Below are 14,620 nucleotides of genomic sequence, written 5' to 3' on the forward strand. Positions count from 1 at the left end.
CACAATTGAATCGTAAATTACATTCCACCTGCCTTTCATTCGTTGGCGTCGGTTAATACATGGGCGTCCTTCGCAAATCCTACCAAACCAGAGGGTTCCGACCGACCGTTGCTACCGCTTTTGCCGTTCCCTACCCGACGGCCATCGGAATCCTACCGGCATTGGTTGGAGCTTTTCTCGAAGTGACTTTTCTTACGCCCATTCTTGGCCCGCTTTGGCTGTTGCTCTTTGCAAGGTCAGACCTTGCTCACTTACGGCTTGTCGCATCGTTGAAACTAAAGGAGCAGCGAGCCTAACGCATCGGTAAGCGGAAGTGTAGGACTATCTACGTATATGCAAAGACAAGCAACAATACCGGAAGAACCCGTGAGCCTCCCAAAGGGACGTAACGATGCACATACACTCCTACTCGCATACGCGTGCAAACAAAAAGCACCCGAGAAGATATGAGCATGCTTTAGCAGCGTAATTTCCAGTTGTCGTTCATGAAACCCATTCGATTGTGTTGGCGACTAACAGGGTGGCATGGTGGCATCTCCAGTGCGTTGGTTTCCACAATATAATTACCATTATCATTGTTATCCCTCTGAAAGGCTCGTGTGAAGAGGGCTAATTTTTTTTGCAAATGAAGTTCGTATTGACAGATGAAAACCATTAAACTTCCGTTTTGTTGCTAGAGTGTGTTTATGAAAAAGCATTTGTTTCTTGGAATTGTTGTGTAAAAGATGTTTGTTTTGGCCTTATGTTATAGTTTTTATGAGACAAAACTAAAGTATTTCGTACAAATTTATCAAGTTTGCAATAAGTGAAAATTAATGACTCATACCTTCCTAGGGTTCGTAGTAAATTACGAACTATTGAACCAAAGCAGTAAACAATCCGCTGGTAATGCGCCAACAATCTGCACAATGTGTTGATTACTATTTGAGCATACTGAATCAGCCATCGTTCAATACATCATTCAGAAACAACCCACATCGAAGGACCTTCGTTACGCTTCTCTTATCACAGTAGACAAACGACAAGTCTGACGGCGCCTGCAATTTATCCGTCTCGCATAATTCTAGACAAAACCCAACCACTCATATTGTTATCACTCCAGGAGACACACCATTCCACAGACCAAGACAAGCATGCACGTGTATGTGGGTTGACATATGTTTGCATCATTTTCACTGTAAAACGACCCGTTGGAGCTAGACGCCAATCCAAGGAGAAGCACGTCTACCCAAAGTGCCAAACGAACCGGTTGCTTTGGCCGAGCTGTAGGAAGTTGTACAAGATTTATGTCTTTAGCCATTAGCTAACCGGCTGGTTGGTCGTTGTCATTTTTGCCGCCGCTATCACTGCACACTTGCATGCAGCATCCCGTTCCCGTGCGAAAGCTTTCCGGTTAGCTTTTCTATCGCAAAACGCACGCAAGTAAGTGGGCGGGCGGGCTGGCACGCCTGCTTCGTGCACTTTCCACAATTTATGAGTCTACTTACACATATCTTGCCTTACTTACCTCACGATCGAGCTCCTTGATCACCTGCACGTCGCCCGAGATGGGATCGGCGATGAAGTTATCCGATCCGATCAAACCGAACGAAACGTTACCGCCCTCGGGATCGTAACCTTCGAGCTTGTACACAACTGTCCCGACCGGTGTCTGCTCGGACAGGGCGAGATTGTTCATGTCCTGGGTGAATATTGGCGGCAAGTTGCAGTGACCTGGAAGTAGACGTGGGAAGAAAACCGGAAAACCATCATTGATCGGCTGGGGAGGAATTAACACGTGTTTTATATCCCATTTTGTTTTTCTAAACGATTTATGGCTACGAGGAGGAGCGAACTTTCTTTGGCCGTCGTAATTCATACATGCTGATAATATATTGCGTCATCGCTTTTTTTTCTGCAAAAATGGCTCTCAAGAACTTGGGTATGAAGATGTTAACCCTATTTTAAAAATTGATCAAAAGGTAACATTATACTTAATAGCCGTTTGTAAAGCTTTCATCTTTATTATGATCAAGAACTATGATAAAATGAATGTATTAAAACTTTCAGACATTCCTGCACTAACGAAAAAACTTTGCACTGTTTCACGGAGTATCCCAAAAGGTAGTTGACTTGACGGCGAAAAATGAAAGTCGGGAAAAAAATTTGCATACTTTAGAATCACCCTTCGCAATTTCCGACCCAGACAACGCAGCGGCGACGCTGCAAAACTTTTTACGGTGCAACATTTTTGCTCAACATCCTCTCTACAAAGTGCTTTTTCATCATTAGGCTCTGCTCACATGTGAGAAAACAATTTTACCTTCGTTCGCCTCATTTTAACGATGATGTGAATACAACCGCACCCGCCCTGCAATGCTCGGTACTTCATTTTTGTTTCTTTATCGGCATGTAATGGAAAAATAAATTGAAAAACTAAAACTTTTATGCAGAACACTGTGTGTTACACGCCATTTGCCGCATTCGAACGCTCGCAAGCATCATACTGGGGCGACAGACCGGGCCATAATCAGGACAACCGGCGGCAATGGCGTTTGCAACCGCGGGTCGCGAAAGCTGGCGAATGGAATGCAAAATGGTGTGTTTCAACTACGGGATGGAGAAAAATTCTAGCATTACGGTACCCTGCCTTCATCACATCCGCCAGCGCACTGGAGGAAAATGTTTTTATTACACCAATTTTCGTCCAGATGCTCTTTGCTGTTTAACAGTTTTTGGTGTGTTCTTTGCTGGCTCAAGCCTGATAAAGCTCGAGTGCAGCACTAAGACGGTGGTCCACGTTGAATGCAGATACGCTTACACTCATACACCACTACACGGAAAGCTAAGATCTCAAGCGAAATCGCAAAGGAACCTGCAAGAAAAACTGTCTGCACTGAATGTGTGGACACACCGGTACACTGGAATCGGATAGGATGCTGGTTGCACACCGGTACCGTACTCATAAACGAAAAGGTTGAATGCAAAGCATGGCGGGCAGATAAACGTGGCCAGGGAAAAAAAGCATTTCCGCATCAAAGCTATAGCCACCCATGTAAGGGGAAACTTTTCCCAAGGTCTTGCAAGTTTTTCATCTTACCCGAGGAAGTAAGCTAGCTCGCAAGAAATGTAGGACGACAGCAGCGATTGGACAAAGTCAACGGTAGCAAAGGTCGTGTTCATTAGAATGAAGCTGATACGACCAAACCTCCATCTCGACCAGGTCGTTAGTACCAGCAGCCATAATTTCCCATTGATCTGTGCCAAACCTTTCCTGGCAAACAGTGTCTCACAGCGCTTCGTCCTATCTCGTACTTCCCGGCTTGGTCAAAAGGTGAAGAATCTAAGTTCTGTGAAAGGTTGTTTGTGAAATGTTTACAGTAAAGCAAAGATGTGTTTTACCGTCACGACTGATAGCATGTTTTCCAACCTTCTTGGCTGTACTAGAAAGCAGTTCCCACTGCTATCAACCCACAGCTAGCTTTGAAGTTATGGGAATATGTCACAGAAAGTGTTCTTGCGCAAGCAAGCTCCATTCATCCTGATCGATTTCCTATTTGATCCATTGAATTCATAAAGAAGTGTGGGGCTCATATGCCAAGTAAGTGGCTGTTAAATTCATTCCTCACTTCTTTGAATGATGTGGATGCATAATGTTGATGCTTTTTCTTTCAAATAAAAAAGCATTCAGCTTCATTTCGTTACGTTTTGGAACTAATTATGGAAACTGATTCTGAATCAAATAAATACTACAAACGAATATATATTTTACGTTGCTGGACATTTAAACCTCTGAAATTCAACAAAAAATAACTTTTAAGTGTCCAAATTAATAATTTTTTTAACAGAACTCAAACCATTGAAAGGATAAAGGCGTTTAAAGGCTGTTTAATCAAACAATGAGAAAAATATCTGACTCGTTGTTCGTTTCAATACAAAACCCAATAACTAGCAAAATCCAGCCCTTTTACAACTAAACTCTTTTTGTTTTCAGCCAAATGGCAACATCTGCTCACGTACAATTGAAAAACCACCAAACAATCTTCGGATTAGGGTCATTCATCGAGAGGAAAAAACAGTAAATGGATTATGTGACACAAAACTTTTCACACTTTTTTCGTTAGAATCTTTTATTCCTTTTTTGTGCGATTGACAAGGTTTTTTAGCGTGATCTTCTACGTTGAGTTGACAATTTTCCAAGCGATAATAGGCATTAGTCACCACGTGTGGTGGCTGGATAGAGCGTTGAAAAGATGGGTTAGATGTTTATTTAGGATACTTCAACATTAAAATTAATCCCATGGAGCTTTGCAAGCTTTTTGTGAAGGTTTTCTTATAGGTCACACGTTTCTATAGGATTTTTTTTTACAATGATAGAGATATACGTACAAACGAGAGTTTGAGGCCCAATTGTCATGAATTGATTTGAGACAACCTTCTTTAGGGAGGTATGAATTACAAATTAGACTTCTTTAATTACTAGGAAAAATCAAAACCAAAGCCTTTAAAGAAAACACAACTATTTTTTTTTTCTTTGCCACACGTATAAACTCTGAAAGCACTAAAGATATTGTGTGTGTTTGTATATTGCTCACCCTCCAGCTCTACAATATTATTGATTGCCTGTTTGCTTTTCCCAGCAAGAAATGTGAACATTTTACTCCCGTGTGTTTGCACGTATCTAAAGCCAATGGTAAAAAAGGGACGCATTGCAAGCAACTAACATATTTATTTCCACCCGTAAGATGTTGCTTTCAAACCTCTGAATCGAACGTACAGACACACAAATACCTTTGGACAGGCAAAACAAAACCGAAAAAGGATCCTCCGAGCCATCCCAACACACTCGACGGGAAGTGACTTGGTATGGGAGTGTTGGAATAAAATAAAAATAAATGCGGTTTGAAATCACTAGAATGTTGCGACCTTTTGCGATCCTTCCGCCCAGCATGTTTCTAGTTATTTCCATATAGATGCCAAAACCGTACACAAAGCAAACCGTTGCACCTTGGTGGAAACTCACCCTCGCTTGCGTACGGCGAGAAGAAACCTGAGCCAGTTGTTCCCTGGAGTTCGGTGTCGTTCTCATACCCATTCACACCAGGCAGCGCAGCAAAAACCCCAAATGCTTGGCTCTATTCTTTCGGAGCTCGACTCGGCGAAAGCTGGAGACCACTACCACTATGTGGTAGCCGCACAAACAGGGAATGTCTGGATGTGGCGTACGAACAGTACCTTTCAGTGTGGCTTCGGCACTGATTGTGTGTTCGATAGGAGCCACATTACGATAACGCCAAGGAGGCGAGCAAGGTTAGTTCGGTGCCAATTATTATTATCGTATTATTATTACCTTATATGGCTCCGGTGATGAAATTGGCTACGGAGAAGAAAAAAAGCAGCACGCTTCTACAACAACGAAAAAAGGAAAATCATCTCCAAACAGCCCGGAGAAGGGTAATCGAGGCGTTGTTCACGTTGCTACTGCTGCTGCTCATGATGATGATGATGTTGATGACGATAATGTCGAAAGTGAGGCCAAAAACATATGAATGGCATGGGCATCACGGTATACGATACGGCTACCCGTCGCACGACTCCACCACAAGTCGAGCGAATCCATGGGAAGGAATTAATTTCAGCCAAATTATGACAGATGGTTATTGCAGTTTTGGGCTTCCGTTCAAACCGACGCTCCGTTTCGCAAACACGAACAAACGAATCAAGGGGTCGAGTAGGAAAGGAACGATTTTTTTTTACTACCATCCTTTTTTCTGCATTGTAGATTTGCTCCACCTTGCCGAGTTGCTGCCTGCTGGTTGGGCAAGGCAATTGGAATTTGATTTACACGACCTTCGCTCCATACTCGAACACCCAGACCATATGCGAGCGAAGGTGTTACTCTGGAAGCGTTTTAGAATGCTGAATGTTGCACAATTTGCCTGTGGTTCGCAAACAGCAACAACACACATACACAGACACACACACAAAAAAAGTACCCAAAATGCCAGTAAACACATCCGGCCGGGTGTGATCAAACAAGGGTAAAAACAATGTTCAATTTGTATGTGACACGTGCACACTCTCGAGCGACATAACGATATTAGAATCGGTAATACGGCAGCAACGCGCGGTGGCACGGTACGTTCTGCTGCGTGGTAATGTGATAAAAATTGGGTGTAACTTTGGAGTCGTTATAGGCCATAAACGGCAGCTGCTTATGGCTGTAGCAGTTTAATGAAAGCAATGTGCAGGGGAAAAAAAGGCATCCCCCGAAAACAAGCAGTGCCCCAGTACAGCCACACACATGACTGGGCTGAAAATCTGTGCCAGCGTAAATCTAACACGTGCTGCATGAATGAATGAGCAAATCACACAACGCAGAATGATGAGCAGCGTGTGATAAAGGAAAACCCTTATCGCTCTCCCTCCCGAAAGCAAGATTACACATTCTTGTGTGTTGGATCAGTTTTTTTTTTCATCCCACGTATTAATTTGATTCTTTGACTCAGCCTCGCGCTAGGCATTAGCTTGCAAAAGCAAAAGAAAAACAACACATTCATGCCAGACGCGCTTGGAAGACTCATTGCCGAAATCAATTCACAACGCCGGCGAGACAGTTCCGAACAGGCGGCGGAAAGGAGTGTCATAAATCTTTCGCTCATCGGCTTGCCAGGCTAATGGGTTTGGTTCCAGCGCAACATTGGCATTCATCCGGTGGCCAATGATTTTTCCGCTTTGATCATCGCATCAGAGTCAGTGCAGAGAAGTCGGTGGAGTGGTTGGATGTGTTTCCCAGGTAGGATAGATTGTGAGACCGGCGGGATCCTGGTCCGATTCGAGGTAGGTCGATTTTTCCCGCAGCTTAACTCTCATGTATCAATCCTACACTGTAACCCTGGTTGCGAACGTGAAGCCTGCGCTGCGTGTCTAAGTTCGGTCATATGGTGAAACGTGAGACGCCATGAAAGTGGTAAGCCATCGGTTGCACTAAATCAAAGCCGAGCTCATTTGTAAATGTCACTACGGGTTTCACGTGGCATTCCGTGGTCGCTTAGGCGCCGTAACTATTGCAATTTGTAGGAGCAGTTTACCGGTAAGAGCAGCGTATCACTTTGCACAAACTGAATGTGCAGAGTCAAATGTTATTCATATGAATTTGAATCAATGATATCACAAGTTGCAACCAACAAAATAATCTTTTAATTTTGCCCGAAGCTCTAAACCATTCAAATCGACATTAAAATCTTCATGTGTATCATTAATACATAGCTAGCAAAAATTCTGTGGTTCACTAAATACTTACAAAACTAAATACGTAGAATCCTCGTAAGAGGATGCATAAATGTGCGTGCAAACTAATCACAATGCAACTTCATTTTGAAAAGCAAACGTCATAAAAACGTTCATAAAATGAATGAAAACATGTTACAACTTAAAATTAATTTTATAATGTTGATCGGATTCAAAAGAACTCATTTATTTTACGACAAAGTGAATCACCATAATCTTTTAACTTTGTTTCAAACTTCTTTGCATTGCAAATACCTTCAAACTATCACACATTTACCACCAAGTATTTTCAGGATTAGTTAAAGAATAAGGTGATAAAGACTTATGTGGAGTGTGAAGTGTGTGGAGCGTATGGGGTCTACTAAATAATTAAATTATAAAATCAATGAAAATCTTAACTCTATGAGCTTATCCAAGCAAAAAATATGACTAAAAAGCTTCCAAAATCATCGACCGTTTCATTTGTGAAACCACACATCATTGTTTACTTTATTAAAAACAACAAAAACTTTTTTCGAAAAATCCTTTAGATTAGCAAGGAAGCAAAAACAATGATACGTCAAATTGAAAGCCCATTAATTGGTTATACGCTTGAATTGTCGACGATCTAGACATTCCTACTGCCAGCTATGTAGACAATAAATCATGCCGCTCTGCACTGCCAACCTGATAATCGTTTTGTTCTTCGCGAAAAACGAGTGAATAATGTACGGACGAAATTATTAATTTCATTCCATCCTGTTTCATGCCAACGCTGCACCATTCTTATTCCCTACGCCACTCTTCACAATCTTCTAGAACACTTTGGCAACGGGTCTCAAAAATTTCCACCCGCAGACAGTGTTCCGAGCCGATGCTGCTGTACCTTCTGGAACGTAAGGCGAGCGGACAACAGTGCAAAAACTCCCATCACAAACATCTGCACCTACGGGACAGATCTATGGCACTTTTTTTTTTGTTTCTTTCTTCTACTGTTTTTGCCAAGAATAAAGCTTCTCCAGGCAGCAGTTTTCGCTTCAACGATTGCACCGAATAGTGTGTACGTCGGACAGAGAAAATAAAACGTATCATACACTGGAAGACATCATATTTCGCTAAACGAACCAAAACTATAAGTGTATTTCGAAACGAATGCCTCTGCAACGAAGCATGGAGCAGAACGCCATTACCACGGCAACGATGGCCACGGGCCGCATAAGAAACAGGAACACTTTGCCGGGCACACACTCGTTACCGACATGTTCGAGAGTGAAATAAGAACAGTGACGTGCATTTTTCCCACCGTACTCCACTTTTAGCGAGTATGTTTCATGGTTTGCGCCAAAAAGAGAAAAAAATATATAACACACACACGCACACACACATCGTGAAACGTTCACAAAAATTACCAACTACCAGGCGTCTCCATCAGAATTTTTCTACTGTTCGGGTGTGTTCCGAAATGGCGCGTGTAGCGTGTGAAATTTTATTTTTTATCTCCTACTCGAAGTACATGTTCGTGTGCGTGTGTGTGTGTGTGTGTGTGTGTGCGCGATATTTTTTATATCACTTCCGAGGCAAGTTCTTCCCGGCCCGGAAGAACGTGTGTTTTAGCACATTGTGTCTTGTGATTTTATTCCACTTGTTTGCACTTGCGCCCGCAGAAGTGCTGGTCGAAATGTAGTAAATTATGTTCCAGTTTTGTTTTCCTTTTTTGCTTTCATTTATCACTATGTATGCAGTTTATTCTATCGCTGCTTAGCTGCAGGCGGTACTTAATGTTTACAACAACAATCGCTAGTACAAAACACCTCGAGCGATTTTTTTTCTTATGGCAAAACATTGTATAAAAAAATCCTGACCATCAAGATATCTACGGAACCGTTCAAGTGCTTATCTCTGTTATGATTGTTAAGAAATATATTTTTTATTTATTCAAGCCTATTCAACAATTGTTGCTTTTGCTTTTTTGAATACTTTTGACCTTTGTTTTGAATACTTTGCATAAAAATGTTACCTGTTAACAGTAAATCTGATGATCAAAGTTCATGTGAAAATAAAAAAAACCAGCTTTATCAAATTTAAACCTTATAAAATGGTCCTAAACAGTGGTTTGTATCAAGTTTACATCCTCATTGCTGGCTGTTCAGATACTGGTAAGTTCAGTAAATAAAACCGAAAATCGGAGATAAAAACCTCTCATGATGCGTATAAAAAGAAGACGAAGATCGACATAAATCTTCCAAAAAAAATCCGCAAAAACTTGCTCAAGTTGAAAAACTTAGCTGAAGCAAAAATTAACCACTAACATAGTTCTGATGTCTGATTATTCCTAAGTAACAGCCATCCTTCATAAATATCTTCCTTCGGCGAAACAAACTCATTCCAACTTTTCCTGTAAACGGCTCTTACAGATTAAAAGAAAATGCTGAAACCACTCAGGCGAGGAGTTTGTTCGAGTGAGTGACATCCTCCAATGTGCGCTGAGGCAAACAATTAGCTCCCATGCTCAAACCCGCAAAGGTACGCTAATATATGAGCATGTGTACAGAAGATGTACGATAGTGTGTGAGTGTACATGTGTATGTGCTTTTGCGGGGTCGTAGAAAACGACGACGGTATAAAATGGGAGAAAAGGTCACCGTAGCGCACGGAAGGTAATTTGCAAGCAAGCGTAATATTTTTTTGCATAACTTTGATCCCATGTAAATGATTCCCTTGCCGTGCGCCACCCAAACCATCCACCATTGCAAATGGAAGAAAAATGTTGCAGCAGCGTGTAGCAGCACTTCACCTCTATGACAGCTTATGGTGGTACTACACTGACAGAAAGAGAGAAGGAGGGAGAGACTGCTTCGACTGCTACTGCCCTCCGCCTTGAGTGTACCCATTACAAACACACACGCTCTCAAGCTAGAACTGAAGCTGGCAGAAAAAAAAACTAGAAACGAAGACGAAGAAGAAGGCGATATTTCGCATACTGTACAATTTATGTGAAGGAATTTTTCACTTCCGTGACTGGCCGGAACGTCGCGGTGTAGCACACAAGCACAACGCGATGGAAACGTATTACCTTTGACCCGAAAAATACGGCTTGTTCAGCAACTTCTTGCCACTTTCTAGTCGGCAAGACTTCCACCTTTATTCGGCCTTTTGCCTGCCCTTCCCGTTTCTTCGTGACACGCGCATGAAACGTTTTTGTGTAACACAATACGCTAAACGGTAAATTGAACGCCAAACTTTCCATTTAAAGAGCTTTGATGATATATACATACATTTTTTGCCCACCTTTTTTCGCTGTTGCGTTTCCCTCCACGGTTCACCGTACCGTGTCAGAAGCTCGATGAAACAGCGAAAAACTTCAACCAACTCAAAACTTACATTGAAAAGTAAGGTGAGCCAATCAGTCGGAAAGAGTGTGAAGATGGTGAAGAGAGACAGAGAGAAAGAGAAAAAAAAACAAACCAAAAGTACAGACACACAACAAACAAAATACAGTGAAGCACAAATATTCGAGTTCAAAGCCAACGAGGCAAAAGAGTTTTCCACTGCGCTTCGCTCATATTTTAACTCTTAACGTTCTAAGCCTACAGCGAATGGAATAAACCACCTATTCGACCGCACTCCTATGCCAGCAGGCGAGGAAAAGTTTTCCCCCTTTCCCATCACCGGGTAGCGTCCCCTTTCGGTAGCGTCTCAGGAGTTTTAATGAGAAAAACTTTGGCAACATCTCATGTTACCTTTTCCCGCTTGTTTTGAGATGTTCGTCAGAAAATTGACCTTATCAGCTGGCAAGATGGTATGCTCGATTGTTGATTGTTTGATGTGAATAGACGTGTATTTGAAGCATAACATGCAAAACGTATACTTTCTAGTCTCGTAACTTTTGCTATCGTTTTTGTTCTATTTATTTATGTGTCAAAACGCACCTATTAAAACTGACGTATTATTCAAAATTGAATATTGATGTATCTTATAAGGGCGAATTGGACCTAAAATAAAGCATTTCCTATAATTTCATCCTTAATTTTTTAATTCTAACGGGTAAAACAACACTTTGAGCCATGTAAGAAATGTTGATGGAGGCGCCTGGTCAATTTAACTCAATATAATTTTTGAAAATTCTTTTTTGTTTGATTTACATACCAAAGCCACACGATCGTCTTTTCACCAATGAAATAAATTTCCTCATTCTATTCATAAACTATTTTCTTGTTTATTTGTCTTGCAAATAAAGGAACATCCAAGAGCAAATAAAATGTCTTCACTGTAATAACATGTCACACAACGACGAATACTGCCCACGGTAAGGATCAGCTACTACGCCAAAGCTATCATTATAACTATTACCCAGCAGTAATATAGCTAATAAACGAAACATCCGTTTATGAAAGCTCTCAGACACCTGTGCCATACGCCGTATATGTTAACAAATTTACGACACTAACAAAATGGGAGAGTCAGATAAAAATGCGACCCCCAACACATACGGACGACCTCGTGCCAAGAGTTACCGTCTCCAGCAAGAGGACCGGGATGGCTCTGACTCAATTTAATGGCTAAAGTTTACTGCCAAAAGTTCCATGTTCGATCGGCGACAGATTGCCGGCATGCTGGTGCGACATTATTTGACATTAGCCACGGTTTCGAACCTTCCATTTCCCAATAGCTGACGAACAGGGTGGTGCAGAAGAGAGATCCCGTCTGCCAGTGGCAAGTAAAAACAACAAAAAAATAACCGGAAAATTCCCCTTTCTCCAGCGGTGTGCAAATCGAACGTCAACGATCGTCTTGGGAAAAGTGTTATTATTTTTTTCCTCCGTTGGATAAACTCCACCAAATCATGACCATAACTTTACACAACCCACGCCATGTGCTGGATGCTCATCGATCTGAAAAACCAATCATTCTGTCGGTTCATTTCGGTTCACCGAAAAACTAAGCGTTAGATTGAAAACGCTAGAAACAGCAGGAGGTTGCTGAAGCTACTTGCTGGTGCGTACAATAGAGGGAACGAGCCGGTGCAGGGGGGGGTGGCGAGTAAACAGCAAAGCCAGGTGCTGCTTCCGGTCCAATCCATGCTACAGAAAGGATGCTCAGAATTTATTGCTCTTTCCGCTGTGCTACGCCACGGTGTCGCATTCGGAGGTATTCGCACCGTCGTAAAAACAAAACGTCGCACCAATTTACGGCTTGGGTGATAATTGAATGCGAACCCGGTGCCACCGTACCATAGGGCTGCCCGCAGAACGGCTGCGGATGGGAAGGTGAAAAGTTCAATCGACTTGCGACGTTACACCTTCAGCTGCTTTTAGCTGATTAATCTGAACTTCTGATTGTTTGGTATTGGTAGTCTAACGTGCTGCCTTCTGTCGTGCCAGTCAATTGGTGCCGTTACAAGATGAATTGGACAGAAGATTGGATCATTAGAGCTGCTTAAACAACACATGGAATGAACCAAAAAGAGCGAGAAAAGTACAGCTAATAATAATTCGGAACAATAAATAAAGTCTACAATTTCGTATATTATTTCCACCCAAGAATCAATCGCACTTAAGTCAATCAAACATTCTGTGGCTACCACGCTACCAGGTTCAAAATGGCGTGAGCATAAAATCTTCCCCCTTAATTTCTTACACGACTGCATTCCAATTCTTCCATTTATAAGGATTTATCAACTTTACGGACACGGATGACAAAAGAAAAGCGAACAAAAAACAACACAAGATCACACCAAGCGCCAAGCACCAGTTTTCAGACGACATTGTGCGGTACGTTGATTGGAAGAACACTGAGAAAACATTTTCCAATTCGCTTGAATGATGTGCGTTTCCCAAACCATGGCACGTCTTGTGCCGACTGTTTTCCTTCCCTCTTTCTTCTCCTCCTTTTGTTTTGGGGTGGTTCCCCCAAATCACTCCTGGGATACCATGTGTGATGTTTCTGCCACAGTGGGGTACTGTTTGCTTTCCGACTGCGTTTGAGAGCCATTTAGCAGTCCAAGCCATTAGTAAAGGCATGGGGAAACACTCGACGCACATACGCACACACACACGCACGTATACAAAAGTAGCGCAGAAACTCTCCCACTTGTCCATGTGACGAACGTTACACATTGTTTGTCTTTTGATCGTGCTAATGATGTGTTTTACGCTTCACTTTTCTTTTCACTTCACAGTTCTCTATTGTACAATATTCTCGATTGCAATACCGAAGGTCTTCAACAGGCATAAAGCAGCGTGGTGAGATAAAAAAATGAAGCTTGATTGGGAATTGATGTTGGTCTGACAACCTTTTTCGTGTATTTTGTTCATCTTCTTTTTATCTATCTGCAGGCGAAAAATAGACACACTGAATTAATGAGGGCCGGATTCACGTGGTCCCCATAGTCTCGATCAATTCACAAATCGAAACCGTAACGGCTGAAAATGAGATATCGCTTCAAATTCGTTCACATACACCCCATATACTCACATACAACAACAGCTGGAAAGCTACTGTGTGTATGCGTGACGAATGTTTGATTCGTTCGTTGCTGATCTAATGAATATTGATGAACATTTTTAACGAATCCTGCATTCAGCGAGCAATGAATTGTTAATAGAAGGTTAACAGCACGCAATACTGATTCGATAAGAGATGCTGCTTTTATCATTCATACGACTCTACACATCATCATTTATTGTATCGCGCCCAGGAAAAGTGCAATACACATTTATCCCAAAACTATTCTAAAATATGTCATATATTGGGTCCAGTTCAACACTTCACTTAAGGCACTTTCTATTTAAGCTGGCAAACATATCGGAAATCTTAAACTACCAAACAAAGAGCAAACAAAAAGCGAAAAAAAAAATCTCCAGAACAAAACTCAACGATTCTTGATGCCATCAATACCTTTCACTAGCAAACTTCCACGAGCACGAACACCAAAGCAAAGTTGAAAGAATTGATCCGTATTCCTCTCACCGAAGATGAAGATCCACCCGCTAGACGATTCGTATCTGCGTTGGAAAGGCAGGAAATTAGAATCTGAATATTTGCCTTCTGTTTGCACTCGCCAGCTCGGATTGCATTGCCGGATCGCAGTGGCCGACAACTGGCGAAAACTTCACCGAAGCTTTCACATGCACACAGCACCAATCGCCCGGAAGGCCGTGGCCGAGATGAACCTACACCATCCAAGGCTCCGGAAGGAAGAGGGAGAAATAAATAAAATTTCCCTATCCAACTTTCAACCGCTTCTGGAACCCGATTCCGCATTGGCACGCTTGGTTGCACACGATCACGCATATTCCCGGTAGACGGCTCGAGAACGAGAACGTCCACAGAGGTGAAGAAAAACTTGGACCCATTTCGAAGACGCTATGAA

The 14,620-nt window shown here is 42.1% G+C and overlaps 3 protein-coding genes across 3 annotated transcripts in view; 1 reads left to right on the forward strand and 2 right to left on the reverse strand.

Moving 5' to 3' along the window:
* LOC126558402 (sorbitol dehydrogenase-like) overlaps window positions 1–14,620 on the forward strand; it is a 286,926-nt gene that overhangs the window by 168,127 nt on the left and 104,179 nt on the right. The window lies entirely within an intron of this gene.
* LOC126556614 (cadherin-87A) overlaps window positions 1–14,620 on the reverse strand; it is a 53,947-nt gene that overhangs the window by 33,156 nt on the left and 6,171 nt on the right. The window contains exon 2 of the mRNA XM_050211963.1: window positions 1,508–1,713. Coding sequence (XP_050067920.1) covers window positions 1,508–1,713 — 206 coding nt within the window. The remainder of the gene's footprint in view (window positions 1–1,507; window positions 1,714–14,620) is intronic.
* The window catches only part of LOC126557604 (protein arginine N-methyltransferase 1), a 724,795-nt gene that overhangs the window by 20,942 nt on the left and 689,233 nt on the right, over window positions 1–14,620 (reverse strand). The window lies entirely within an intron of this gene.

This window comes from Anopheles maculipalpis, chromosome 2RL (genome assembly GCF_943734695.1).
Source record: "Anopheles maculipalpis chromosome 2RL, idAnoMacuDA_375_x, whole genome shotgun sequence".
NCBI classification, from domain to species: domain Eukaryota; kingdom Metazoa; phylum Arthropoda; class Insecta; order Diptera; family Culicidae; genus Anopheles; species Anopheles maculipalpis.